Source organism: Phyllopteryx taeniolatus, chromosome 1 (genome assembly GCF_024500385.1).
Source record: "Phyllopteryx taeniolatus isolate TA_2022b chromosome 1, UOR_Ptae_1.2, whole genome shotgun sequence".
NCBI classification, from domain to species: Eukaryota; Metazoa; Chordata; class Actinopteri; order Syngnathiformes; family Syngnathidae; genus Phyllopteryx; species Phyllopteryx taeniolatus.
In genome coordinates, this window is record NC_084502.1 from 646,492 (window position 1) to 660,240 (window position 13,749).

The window sequence follows — 13,749 nt, forward strand, 5'->3', positions numbered from 1 at the left end:
TGCAGCACAGTACAATACGGGGAGAAAAAGGGTGTTGCATAATCTTTTATCCATTTAACTACAAATAAAACATATTCCAAAATTCAATAAATACTTTATGTGTGCTGTGCGATTTCATGTAGGACACACGAGCAAACGTATCAAGGTGACATGTTGAGTAGTTGATGTTGCAGACGGTCAGGTCATGTCACGACGTGGTGCTCGGCCCTGGCAGACGAAAGGACAAGACAAAGGTGGTGAGACTACACTGTAGTAATGCGGGGTACACATTCTGACAATGAAGTCAAATTTTTCCTCCCTTGCAATGTCAGTAAAGGCAACGTTCTGGGATGTTTCTGAAAGATTAGCCTGACTGATTATCCTGCGGTGCGGCGTGTGTTAAGAGTGGTTTTCTTTTCCCTCTTGCATTATACCCCTTTATTTTATTACATTTTTTTTTTAAATAAATATTTCAATTAACAAAATAATTGAGATAATTAAAAATTGACATGAATGTACCCCTGATTAACATATAGTTGGTACATTAACTGGCAAGTCGGCTTTAATACGCGCGTTGAGCAGCTCCTCTTAGTCTTCCTTCATGTTATCGATGAGCTCCTGTGTCCTCCGGGCCAACTTCCTCCTCTCGGCCTGCTGCTGCTTGAGCGCTGCCTCGGCCTTTTTACTCTGGTAGATCTTCACCCCAGCGAAGGCCAAACATAGGATCAGCGTCTTCAGGGCTAAAATGTACAAGAGTACAGGTACGTTGTCCAAAGCCTGCCAACAGAGAAGACGAGAAGTGTGGTGACTACACGGTTTCCTGACCACTGAAGAGGGATACTAAAAGAAAAATAAAATGTAACGCAGCAGCCCTGGTATACGCTGTAACAGCTGTGAGAGACTTAAGTCTATTCAGTTGTCAATTTTAGGACTTGCTTAGCTAAAATGTAAGAAGACTGGACTTGACCATTTTTGCCATTGGAAAATGTTCATTCAACAGAGTACTATATATATATATTTTTTTAAATGTACTTTTTTTTTTTTTTTTTTACAATCTGCCAGTATGATAGGATGCGTAGTGCAGAGGCGACTTCATTTGGGTTCAAGATTGTTTTTGATCAAATTGGGAAAGAGAATAGCAAAATGCAAAGTTTGCGATTCGAAGTTGAGAGACGCAACCACTACGATATCTGACTACTTCTGTCACTATAGAAGTCCCAAAGACAAGAAAGCTACACGAGTTTCACAGTTGATCTCACCAAATGCTGGTCGAACATTAAGCTACGTTATTTGTGCGTTTGGTTGAGAAGGCACAGACACTGGAAGTTTCGCAGAAATGCATTAATGTGTAGACATTGACATGTTCATGGAACAGATTAGTTCAGAGAACCGCGTTGTGCAAAAAAGCATTGAAACATTGAACAGCTGCACGTGCATTCAAAAGTTTAGATGAGGCCAAATGAATTAGTTTAACTTAGCATTAGCATGACCCGAGCGACAACTGACGGTGTAAGATTTCGGTAAAGATTTAACAGAAGGGGGGGGGGGGATCACGAAGAGCAGAAGACAAGCAGTCAATGACGCGTTTGGAATTGTTTACCTTCCAATTGATCATTTTAGCTTATGAAGCGTTCAAGTTTGTCTTCGGGGAACTGTACCAGAGGACAACTGAACCTTCAATGAAAGAGGCGGGGCTTCAAGTTAATAGCCAATCAAAATCTTTAGTCGTGATGCATTCTGGGTAGCTGCGATAAAAGTGGCTACCCGTTTTTATTTAGTTAAATCCGATTGATTATTTTTTATTTTTTTTTGCAACGCGGTGGTCAAACAGAGTCCCTAAAATCTTGTATGTAAGTCTGAAAAGGAAGTACACAATTGTTTCCATCACAGTCGTAATGCTATTGAAGACGTCACTCAGGGCTTGGTTGGAGTTAGTTCGTGGTGTACACGTTAGTATTTATAGCGGACCAATAGCATTAATGCTCACAAATCAACCACCATTGCACCGTTGGCGTCCCAGTAATGTTTTTACATACAATGTCTCAACAGCGCCAAATCTTGTTACGTAGTCACGGTGGCCGAGAGGTTAAGGCGTTGGACTCGAAATCCAATGGGGTTTCCCCGCACAGGTTCGAATCCTGTTCGTGACGAATTGCTTTTGTTTGAATGAACAACCGTTCCAAATCCAAATCTTATTCTCGTCCCAACCCTGTAGTAGTTCTAACAATGCAACTCTCAAAATCGGGAAGTCCCAATAATCGATTACAGTTTCTGACATTCAGCCACCCACTTTCAAAGTCTTATTATTATTATTATTTTTTTTGTCAATACAGTGAAAAAGTATTGCCTTCTCAAATTCTGATATTTTTGGATAGTTCCCTCACTTAAATGTTTAAGATCATCAAACAAATATAAATATCAGACAAATATAACCCAAGTGAACTTAAAATGCTATTTTTAAATAGTGATTTCATTTATAAAGGGGAAAGAAAATCTATTCAGTTACTTGGGCTTGCATGAAAAAAAATAATGCCCCCTAAAACTAAGAATTGGTCAGGCCATACTCAGCGGCAACAACTGAAATCAAGCATTTTCTACAACTGGCAATGAGCCTTTGAAAATATTTCGCCCACCCTTCCTTGCAGAATTGTTTGAATTCAGCAAAAATGGAGGGTTTTCGAGCATGAATTCAATCAAATTCAAGTCTGGACTTTGACTAGGCCACTCCAAAACCTTCATTTTGTTTTTTTAAGCCATTCAGAAATTGACTTGCTGGTGTGTTTTGGATCGTGATCCTGCTGCAGAACTCAAGTGCGCTTCAGCTTGAAGTCACTAACCGATGGCTGAACATTCTCCTTCGGGATTTTCGAATTCATGGTTCCATAAATCACAGTAAGTTGTCCAGGTCCTGAAGAAGCAAAGCAGCCCAACACCATCACACAACCACCACCATGTTGACTGTTGCTTTGATGTTCTTTTTCTGAAATGTTGTGATACATTTACGCCAGATGTAACGAGACACACTCCTTCCAAAAGGCTCAACATTTATTCATCCATATAAAATTCTCCCAAAAGCCTTGGGAATCATTTAGATGTTTTTGTTGCAAAAGTCAGACGAGCCTTTATGTTCTTTTTGGTCAGCAGTGGTTTTTGGCTTGGAACTCCGCCATGGATGCCATTTTTGCTCAGTCTCTTTCTTATTGTTGCGTCATGAACTCTGACCTTAACTGAGGCAAGGGAGGCCTGCAGTTCTTTCCAAGTTGTCCTGAGTTCCTTTGTGGCCTCCTGTTCTCTTGGGGTAATGTTTGTAGGCCGGCCACTCCTGGGAAGTTTCACCACTGTTCCATGTTTTCTCCATGTGAGGATAATGGCTCTCCTTATGGTTCGCTGGAATCCTCAAGCTTTATAAATGGCTTTAGTAACCCTTTCTCGACTGATAGATGCCAATTACTTTATTTCGCAACTGTTCTTGACTTTGTTTGGATCGTGTCATTTCTTTGCAGCTTTTTTATATCTTTATTGTCCCACTTGATTTGGTCAGACAGGTTCTGTTTAAGTGATTTCTTGATTGAACAGGTCTGGAGGTAATCAGGCTTGGGTGTGATCAGTGATAATTCACCCAAAAAATTGTGATATGCCTTATTTAATTCATGATTGAACAAGGGGAGCGATTACTTTTTCATACAGGGTCAGGTAACTTTGAATAGTTTCTTCCTCAATAAATGAAATCATTTAAAAACAGCATTTTAAGTTCACTTATTTGTCTGCTATTTACATTTGTTTGATGACTGTAAACAAAAAGAATGTACTTTTTCACGGCACCGTGTGCCCCACAATTGGCTGGCAACCAGCTCAGGGTGTACCCTGCTTCTCGGCCCAAAGTCAGCTGGGTTAGGCTCCAGCACACCTGTGACCCTCGTGAAGATAAGCTGTTTGGAAAATGGATGGATGCATGACTGGACAGTATACAACAACAGCAAAATAACAGGAGGCGAGCCATCATCCTTCCATCAACATGAACAGATTTTTATATGTTCAGAGCAATAAATATTTCCACGTTTGCCTCTGCAATGTTGTCCAAAACAAAGTTACAAGTAATATAATTCTATACATGGCTAAATCATCTTTAAAATAATGTAATCTCTGTGGACACATACAGTATTTGACACTACTGGTACATTTGTACACGTACTACCTCAGCACAGGAAGCAGACAACATTTGTCATTTGATTTTCTTTAGAGAAAAAAAAAAACAAAAACAAAAAAACAACACAATCCATTTTGCCGGCAGCAGCGGTCAGAAAATATTTCCTGTAAAATGAAAAATGTTGGTCTTGGTTCCTGATGAAAAGAGCTGCTTTTCATTGAATTCAACATGTTTATGTACATAGTGGCTTATAATACAAACTTCCATTCAGTGCAGATACTGTAATAATAAATAAGACATGCACAGCAATAATGGAGAGAAGAGCTGGGCCGAGAGAGCATCATGCCTCTATTTTTACGTCTTTTCAGACGTCAACGTGCTGCACACCTAAAAACACACACGCATTTTCATTTTTCATCCAGTCTTGATTGCTTTTAAGTGAACGCTCAATCATTGCGAAATCAAACAGGTCAGGGGAAAAAAAAAATTCATTTAAGTCAATTATTGCATGTGTTAGCGCAGCGTCACACTAGCCCCGCGGCCGACAAAAGCCACGCGAAACGGCAAGATGGCGTCCGAGCGCGATGACCCAAACACTGCACCGTACATTATCATCACTTCATGAAATCGTTGTTACTTCATTAAAATATGGCTCTGAGCATATGACGTGTTTGCTGGAAATTGTTGGCAAATCATGTTGTATTCAGTGTCAAGATTTGAAGTTATTACCAATGCACGTTCAGTGTTAAGTACTTCAAGTCAAGCGACATATTCAGTGTAAAAATTTCAAGTTACGTTACCTGTTAAGTGTAAAGGCTTCAAGTCATTAAGTCATGTGATTCAGACAGTGTAAAGACACTTCAATTTCAAGTCATGTGACATGTTCAGTGTAAAGACATTTCAAGTCATCATCATGTCATGTGACAAGTTTAGTGTAAGAACAAGTCGTGACACGTCAGTGTAGTCTTCAAATCATCAAGTAATGTAAAGTTTTCAGTGTAAAGATTTCAAGTCATCATCAGGTAATCTAAGTCTTCAGGGAACGTTGCATAAACCCAGTTTTGCTTTTTTGTTATTTAAAAAAAGAAAAGTCAAATCGGACTCAATAGTCTTCCCTGGGAATGAAAAAAAAGAGGGGAGCCAAGAAGGTGCCCAGAGGAACGCCCTCACGCCGTTTCCACTCCTAACGCAATACAGGTAAACGTAAAAAAATAATCAAGTTCATATACGCCCAGTAGAACCCTGAAAACTTAAACACACACACTCCCACACATACGCCCGCAGACTCAAGAAAACACACACACTGTAAACTTCACATGCACACATTCACAAAGGCGACGCTCATATTTGCATAAGTGCAAAAAATAATCATCATAATTAGAGAAAGGTACACATGTGTAGGTCCGGATTAAAAAAAAAAAAAAAAAAAAAGTCCCAAAAACCTTTACATCTGGTGTGGTCTGAAATGATAGTCTATTCAAAAGATGATTCATATTTTACCATCCTCGTGTCTGAAGGCACCTTGCGCTCCACTTTGCAAAAAGATGATGGTGTGAATGAGCTGGATTCGTTGTGCTAATGTTGCCGTACTTCATGTTCGGACGGGCGGGCTAACTTTAGTGCTCAACGACCACAGAATGATTCTTAAAAGGGACAAATGGGCCAAGTTCAAATGTGCATGTCAAATATTTTATTTTAATCCAAAAAAAATAAAACATTTTTACAGTTGAACATTTTCATTTAAATTGTTTTACGTTATTTTAATGATTATAATCCCTCAAGGCGAAAATCAACACATTCTTTATAATTAATGTAATTATAATGAAGAAAATGATGAAAAATAGTTTATTTTAATAGAATAACTCAAGCTCATTTTATTATTATTTTTCCTGATTATAACCCCTCAAGGGAAAATTCAACACATTTATTGTTAATTATAATAATTAACCAAATTATGTAAATCGTTTTAATGGTGAAAGAGTAATTTCCCATTTTGTAACTTTATTATTTATAATTAATATTTAATAAAAACATTTTTTTATTGAAAAATATAAAATATATGTAAAAAAAGTTTTTCACTAAACTATTTTTATTTTATTTACAATAAATCAAATAGCCCATTATTCAATGAGGTAAAATAAAAAATACATGTTTTAATCAACCAATTTGAGGGGAAAATGGCTCAATTAATGGAACAAACATTCCAGGACTCTTGATAATGTCACTATATTGCCAGCCAGGAAGATTGTAACTATGTATACTTACGTTGCATTTTGCATAATAACACCACATTTGATCTAAATACGCAGGATTAGTATTGTAAATATAATCTTTGACTGACTAGTCGATTGTGTAAAAAAGACTCTGTTTCCCAGAGTGCACCCTGTTTGGGATCATGATTAATAGCTTCATCTCCTTCCTTGGCAACACGGAAAAAAACATCAGTACATCAATATGCTTTGCTTTTGTATACCTTTGGAATACTTGATACATTATATACTGCATTACACATTATAATGGGAGATGTTTGTCTTTGTATTTTTTGAATTCTTTTCGCTTTGATGTTTGTCTCGTCATCTTGTCTTCATGTTGGTCTTAATGCTTGTCTTCAGGTTTGTCCTATCTTAATGTTTGACTTGATGTTTGTCTTCTCATCTTGAAGTTGGTCTTCATGCTTTCTTCCTGCCTTGATATATATATATATATATATATATATATATATACATGCATATGGTATGTGTATCGTAGTGAAGAATTAAATGACCTTCCCGATCCATAACAAGGAGAGTGCAGAAACCCTGTGAGCCAAAACAACATTTTCACAAAGCACAGAGGTAAAAAAAAAACAGCAACAACAAAAAGTCCTCGCCCCTTCTTACAAACACTCAGCAGCAATTGCACAAGACATGCACGGGTGTCATTCAAAGACACAAAGTGCACCAAACTAACTACGGCGCCCCCTATTGGCCATTCCGGGGAACAGCTGGATTTCTGGAATCCAGTTGTCACGTGCTAGTGTCGTGCGCTAACCCTCGTCAGGCACTGTTCTCACTCCTCACTAAATTCTCCGCACCCCCCGAAGGATGGCTCGATCGATGTGCGCCGCGACATTATCTTTCGGGTGTTCTAGCCGCAGGGGAAGTGGATGTGAAAGTAACACAGGCTCAGTAATTTCCTCTTCCCCGTTCTAATTTCTCGCCGCCTAACCAGGCGGCCATTTTGATACGTTTGCACTTGTCCTCCGGCCCTCCTCCTCCTCCTCCTCCTCCCCCCTCTTAGCGCCGGCCCCCGGTAGTTGGCTACGAGGTGGGGTGCCGCCCCCCGGTGGCCGATGACCAGACGGGCTGGGGCCTTGGCTCGCCGACTCCTCACACGACGGTGCTGATCCGACTGACCGGCTTTGACTTGGGTCCCGGCCCGCCACCCGCCCCCGGGTGCGGGGAGAGCGGTGAGGCGGATGGGGGCGGCAACGGGGAGTGCGGAGGAGGGGGTGGGATAGAGGAGAGCGGTGGGTACTGGGAGCCGTAGGGCTGTGGCAGGGTCTGGGAGACCAGGCGCGCCGAAGGAGTCTGGGGCGGTGGCGTGGAGAAGATGAAGTGGGTGGAGGGCGAGCTGGCGGGTGAGGGGCTCAGCGGGGAGTGGGCGGCGTGGTTGTGAGAGTGACTGTGGGGGTGGGGCTGCGAGTGCGAGATGGTTAGCGGCAGCTTGCCTCCGCCGCCCGACCGGAAGAGTCCGTGTGGCGTAGTCGGGGTGAGAGGCGAGTGCGGGGACAGCGGCGGGGGCGTGATAAAACCCGAGGCGGCGTTGTAGCGCTGGTGCTGGGCGGCGGCTTGCTGGATCCGCTGATGCTGCTGGATGTGAGACGGCGCGCAGCCAGACGGGACCTGGCGCCGCGGGACCGACACCCTGTGCATGAGGGGGTGGTGCTGTGGGGCGCTTTGCATGTGGTATCGGTGATGGTGGTGGTAAGGTGGGGGTGGAGTCTGTTGCAGCTGGTGCCCGCTTCCCCCACTGTTGCCGTAGCAATACTGGGCGTGCAACGCCTGGAGCTTGGACGGCGCCCCACCCGGGCCTCCTGCCCCTCCAATGCCTCCCGGGTCCGACTGGCCGAGGTTGACAGATGGGGAGGGGCATGGGGAAGGGGAGGACGGGTGGGCGATAGGAGGCTCGGGTGCGGGGTAGTGGGGCGGGGAGGATATCATCAGGGGACTCGGGGGGCCCTGCGGTGTTGGCGACGTCATCGTCAGGGGACCAGGAACTTTCCCTCTGCGGCTGCCAAAAAAGTTCCCGAACCGGCCGCTGCCGCCCGGCCCTACCCCCGTCGCCATCCCTCCGCCGGCCCCAGCCGCGCCCCCGCTCGTGAGCGGGGATGCGCTCGGCCCGGGCTGGTTGTGACAGAGCCCCGGCCCACCGCCTACCCCCGTACCGGGGCTCTGAGTAGGGCGGTGCGGCCGGTAGGCTGCCGGAGACGAGGGCGCCATCATGGGGCTGTAGGCCAGAAGCCCTCCGGGGTGGTACTGCTGGTGCGGCCGCGGGCTGCTGATGATGGACCCCTGACAGGACCAGCACACAAGTTCAATTAGTCGCCACTCAGCATTTTCCACTTTTTATATACTGTCATTGAACCCTCCTGTTATGTGACTGTTTAAATTGACCCACAGCAAAAGCAGTTCGGGAAAAACGTTTTCTTTCCTTGTTTTTAATTCTATATTTAAAAAAAATATTTTTTTTAATTTACAGTGGCAAGCCTTGATGGTACAATCTTCAAGCTAAAGCGACCAGTGATTCTCAACTGATGGGTCGGGGCCCAAAAGTGAGCCGCGGTCCCATAAATAGATGGGTCGCGAAGAGGCAGTAAAAAATTACAGGGGACCCTTGATGGTACCGACATACAACGCACCCGCGAAAAAACAAACATAGTAGAAGGTTAAAAAAAAAAAAAAGGCCATCATTGTGCTTCTAGATACAATGCAAAAAATTACAAATAGATTATCAGTGATACTCGAGTTGCTCTGATCACACGCGACATGAATTGACATCATGCTTACTTCCATCGTGCTGTCCAGTGAACCCACGCTGTTCCGACGACCTCGCTTCCCTGTTGGCCAATCAGAATGAAGCAACAATCAAGTGTCCACCGGGGGGAGAAGCAGCATCACGTCGTTGACTTTCACTGTGTTCCGAATTATTAGGCATATGCCGTTTTGGTGCATTTTCCTCAATAGTGCAATTTACATGGAATACAATTGAATCATCTAAAATTCCATTCGGTTCGATAAATAATGTCTTATATATAACTTTTTAAAATCAAAACTATGATAACTGATCAAGAACTTCATCTATCTGGATCATCCGAAGGAGCAGTTGGTGCCCAGACATTGACTGTCAACCAGTCCGTTCTTTGTCCATAGGGGCCCTAACACTGGCAAGGCATTGGACGAACGAGTCCACGCTTTTCATACTTCTTTCTTCCTGCTATTCATAAGAACTCGGACTTGCTTATTAAAGTGGAACAACATACTTGATTTTGATTGAGCATAATCAGGGCTTGACATGAACTTTTTTGCTCACCAGCCACGATGGCTCACGGTTTCCCAGTTACCGGCCACTCACAATTTTCACTTGCCACAATTATTCAATATAAGATTTTTGCCAGTCCAAATTCAGTCATCAACACGGGCTTGGCGGTGGGGGGCGGGTGCCCGGTGAAACCTTTCATGACGGAACCTTTTACCCATCGAAATACAAAGTGGCTCGCGGGAGTGGCGGTGTTACCTGCCACTGCTGAAATTCACGCGCATTTGGCAGGCGTTAATGTCAAGTCTTGAACGTAATGTTCTACGCGTAATAATTTGAGACACAGTGTAAAGCCATTTTTCACATCTCGACCCAAAGAGGAAGCTGTGCTGACCGCTGTCGGACAGGTCTCTGAGCGAGGAGCTGAGCGCCGTGCGTTTGAGTCCGTCCACCGATGCGTACGTGTCGTCCAGGCTGGGCCGACCCGGGGCGCCATTCACAGCCTCGCTCTTCGCGGGCCCCGCCCCTCCGGCGGTGCTGCCCGGCCCGCCCGCCATCAGCGCGGCGGGACGCATCACACCTTTCTGCTTCTCTAGTTCGGCTGCGTGTGAGGCGAGAGGACTGTGGTTACCCGAAGTGCCACAACCAACAGCTGAGCATTGACATTAATAGATAATTGGTTCATTGAATTATTGTAAATAGTACAATAACAATCCATCCATCCATTTTCTGAGCCGCTTCTCCTCACGCGGGTCGCGGTGTGCTGGAGCCTATCCCAGCTATCATCGGGCAGGAGGCGGGGTACACCCTGAACTGGTTGCCAGCCAATCGTAGGGCACATATAAACGAACAACCATTCGCACTCACATTCACACCTACGGGCAATTTAGAGTAGACCCTCCCAAAAAAATGAGTAGACCCTCCAAAAAAAAAACTGGTCTATCTCTCGGCCAGTCAGTTGCCCCAAAGCCGTGTCGCCCACTTACACTCCACGCGGTACTTCTCCATGTCCTGCACCTCGGCCACGCTCTCCCTCAGGTCCGAGGTGAAGCGAGTGCGGTCCTGCTGGCTCGGCGCCGTGAACACGATCAAGACCTTCCTCTCGCCCCCGGGGTTGGCCGATGTCAACCTGATGCCGTGAGGGTAATCTGGACGACACAACACGACACAAGCTCAGTGGGCGGCTGCGACGTGCATTAAAGAAGGGGCTCTTAACCTATTTGTCCAAAGTGGCCCGGGGCCTAGTCAAATATTTAAACTGTATTAGTTTCATTGATGTAACTCAGATTGAAATAGTATTCCATAACTACATTGAACGCCTTAAATATGGTTGAGGAAGGGCTCGGTCCCTATCCCCCGGTGATAGACGGGGGTTTACTGTTTGTCTTTAACGTCCAAACGTCTCAATTTGACCCGCAACACGAGGGTTAAATACTGCAGCTCTCGAAGGGTCTATGAAGAGTGAGCACTGTTCTCTTGGTTAAGGCAGAATATTTGACATTGGATGTCATTACATGGTGTACCTAATTAAGTGCTTTGTATTGAGTGCGCACAGTTGAGGTTAGAGATGAAGAAAAAAGAAAAGAAGAGGTTCTTACAAGTGTTCTGGAAGGTGTGCACCTGCATGTCCACCAACGGGAATGATTGTCGGAAACTATACGTCACGGAGGCCTTCTTCTTTTGGAAGATCTTGGTCACCTGTGAAGGTAGAGGAGGAGGAGGAAGATGAAGGGAAAGAGAGGACTTAAAGTTCAATTATCAATGTTAAAGGAGACATTCGGTTTTTTTTTTTCACAATTTAAAAGCAGTTTCCAAGTACGTACGCGTGTATACTCGAGACTTGTGTGGCTTTGAGATGCTAAACTCTCAAGTCAACTTTGTTTATTTGTTCACTTCTAGAGCGCTGTTGGAATGTGCTGAAGACTCGCACTCGCAGAGTAGAGTTAGGGCGCCAGATTGAATTTCCGAACGGATCTCTTACACGTCACTGCAACGTGTGCCACCATCTTGGCTTGCATTAGCACTACTGTTCACTGCTTTGTCACATTAGTGAATGAGAAAAAAAAAGAAGCGAGCGCGTGCCTACGAAACAAACGGAACACATGAAACAGTTGAACCGAACCGTTTGGGTGGATTTCAAAAACCGTTTCACCCCTCGTTTCTTACCATCAGCAGGTCGTTGAACAGGAAGACCTCTCTTTGGTGGACGCCGCTCCTCTGAGCTCGGTTTGGGTCGGGAACCTCGAACAGCTGACAGCAGCACACCAGCCGGCGGTGAGGCAGTGACAGAACCTGGGAATTATCCGTCAACCATTCAGTAAGAGCAGACGGCTGATTGAGGCCAACGCAGAAGTCGAGAGGCTCTTACCGGCTTCTTGCCGACCACCATCCTCTCAACCGCCTGCACCTGAGACACGTGGTCATCATTGGTCCTCAGCTCCCACTTCTGGATCCTTCCATAAATGGAGACCAGAAGGTCTCTAGGAATGTCCTGACCGTTGTCCACACCTAGAAATAAAAAGGAATTGGCTTGGGGTTGAGTGAAGTGTGAGTGAAGAGCATGTGGAGGTGGTCCAATTCAAATCTGTGGACTTTTTAAGACAAACTTCACAAAGAACCTAAAGTTAGCATTTTTGCAAACATGGAAGATAATTTAATCTCTAATGGTGTAGTGGTAGACTCGCCTGACTTCGGTGCAGTGATGGCCTGAATATGAGTGTGATTGATTGTCGTCAATACACGACAAAAGAGTCAATTTAGCTTGACCGTGGTAGCGACAGTAGCCTCTACAAGTTCAACAAAAGACAACATGAAGAGCCACCGGCCTCGCAGGTTCTTGACGAAGTCATCCAGTTTCATCTTCCTCTCGGGCTTCACGTTGGGGCTGTACATGTCCGTGTTGAGGAGAATGATGGCAAAGGCCAGGATAAAGATGGTGTCTGGATTTTGGAACTGCCGTATCAGCACTGGGTTGCACACACAGTAGCGTTGACTGCAGGACGAGAGCAAAACCGTCAGCCGAACTCTGTCACCAGCCATCGAAGGACGCGAACCTACCTGAAAGCCTCCACCAGCCGCTCCACCCGCTGAGCTTCACCCTGAACTTTGATCTGAGCTTGGAATTTTCTTAGTGCATCATCCAGGTCCATCCCAGAGAAGTCCATCTCGTCCAGGACGCAGCTGAACACAAGAAACGCACAGGAGCTAATCAGTGGACCACGTCATGCTGACAAGAGTGGTGGGAAAACGCAGTTCTCACTCTAGCACATCCTTGTTGAACTGCTGACGGCTGCCCAGGAACTCGCCAATCATCTGCCGGCTCAAACCTTTCCTCTCCAGGATGAACCTTGCGATGCCCACCGGTGTGTCCGAAACAAAGCCCCTCTCGATCAGGTACTGGATTCCCTTCTCCGGCTTCCTGACAACCACAACAAATAACTGTCAGGACTGTGATCCTGCCAAGCCTCCTTGTCCTTTTCGAATATATTGCACAGCGGGCGGGGCCCTCTGCCAAAGAAAAAGCAAGACAAGAGAATTGGAGACTCAACGAACCAAAACACAAGTTTTAGGAAACATCAGAGACAATTTAGTCTTCATTAAATCCAACATACTTGTGCTTTGGTAATCATTAAAAAGTATTTTCGCTTTCAAAGAAACCAAAGTATATTTTCATCAACAACAAATATTTAACCTTCAACAAATCTAATATAGGTGTTTTTGGAAACATCTTTGACAATTTAGTCTTCATTGAACCTTGTGTCGTGTTTTCGTAATCATTACAAAAACTAGTCTTCAAAGAACCTAACGGACGTGTTTTTTGTTACACCAAAGGCAATTCAGTCTTCAATGTACCTAACATACTTATGTTTTCATAAACCCTAATGCATGTTTTCATAACCATCAAAGACAATTTAGTCTTCCAAGACCCTAATAAACCAAAGGCAATCAATCCAAAGACAATTTAGTCTTTCAATTAACCTAATGTGCTTGTGATTTTCGTAAACATCAAAGAAAATGTATTCTTGAAAGACCCTAATGCATGGGTATCTGAAAACATCAAAGCCAATTTAGTTTTCAAAGAACCCAATGTACATGATTTCGTTAAC

The 13,749-nt window shown here is 44.5% G+C and overlaps 2 protein-coding genes and 1 non-coding gene across 11 annotated transcripts in view; 1 reads left to right on the plus strand and 2 right to left on the minus strand.

Annotated features, from left to right (window-relative positions):
- Nucleotides 1–30: 30 nt before the first annotated feature.
- Nucleotides 31–1,609, minus strand: LOC133479409 (small integral membrane protein 11-like). 3 transcript variants are annotated; one of them, XR_009788940.1, is made up of 3 exons: nucleotides 1,580–1,609; nucleotides 499–756; nucleotides 31–207 (listed from the first exon to the last, which is right to left on the minus strand). XR_009788940.1 is itself a non-coding variant. In XM_061776561.1 (3 exons), the coding sequence occupies exons 1-2, from the start codon at nucleotides 1,592–1,594 to the stop codon at nucleotides 568–570; spliced, it is 204 nt and encodes a 67-aa protein (XP_061632545.1). In that variant the 5' UTR covers nucleotides 1,595–1,609; the 3' UTR covers nucleotides 31–207; nucleotides 549–567. The 3 variants fall into 3 exon arrangements, 2 of the variants coding, with proteins under 2 accessions (XP_061632545.1, XP_061632458.1); XM_061776561.1 differs by having other exon boundaries at nucleotides 549–756; XM_061776474.1 differs by having other exon boundaries at nucleotides 523–756.
- A 438-nt stretch (nucleotides 1,610–2,047) lies between these two features.
- On the plus strand, nucleotides 2,048–2,129 carry trnas-cga (transfer RNA serine (anticodon CGA)). Its single transcript has one exon. It is a non-coding gene; the product is annotated as a tRNA-Ser (tRNA).
- A 1,855-nt stretch (nucleotides 2,130–3,984) lies between these two features.
- Nucleotides 3,985–13,749, minus strand: part of LOC133479524 (IQ motif and SEC7 domain-containing protein 1-like) — a 78,317-nt gene continuing 68,552 nt past the window's right edge. For all 7 annotated transcript variants that reach the window (XM_061776923.1, XM_061776765.1, XM_061776840.1 and 4 more), the window contains 10 exons: nucleotides 12,903–13,061; nucleotides 12,701–12,823; nucleotides 12,469–12,635; nucleotides 12,012–12,151; nucleotides 11,810–11,935; nucleotides 11,242–11,341; nucleotides 10,630–10,791; nucleotides 10,038–10,244; nucleotides 9,175–9,224; nucleotides 3,985–8,679 (listed from right to left, as the gene is read on the minus strand). In XM_061776923.1, coding sequence (XP_061632907.1) covers nucleotides 7,495–8,679; nucleotides 9,175–9,224; nucleotides 10,038–10,244; nucleotides 10,630–10,791; nucleotides 11,242–11,341; nucleotides 11,810–11,935; nucleotides 12,012–12,151; nucleotides 12,469–12,635; nucleotides 12,701–12,823; nucleotides 12,903–13,061 — 2,419 coding nt within the window. In that variant the 3' untranslated portion in view covers nucleotides 3,985–7,494. The remainder of the gene's footprint in view (nucleotides 8,680–9,174; nucleotides 9,225–10,037; nucleotides 10,245–10,629; nucleotides 10,792–11,241; nucleotides 11,342–11,809; nucleotides 11,936–12,011; nucleotides 12,152–12,468; nucleotides 12,636–12,700; nucleotides 12,824–12,902; nucleotides 13,062–13,749) is intronic.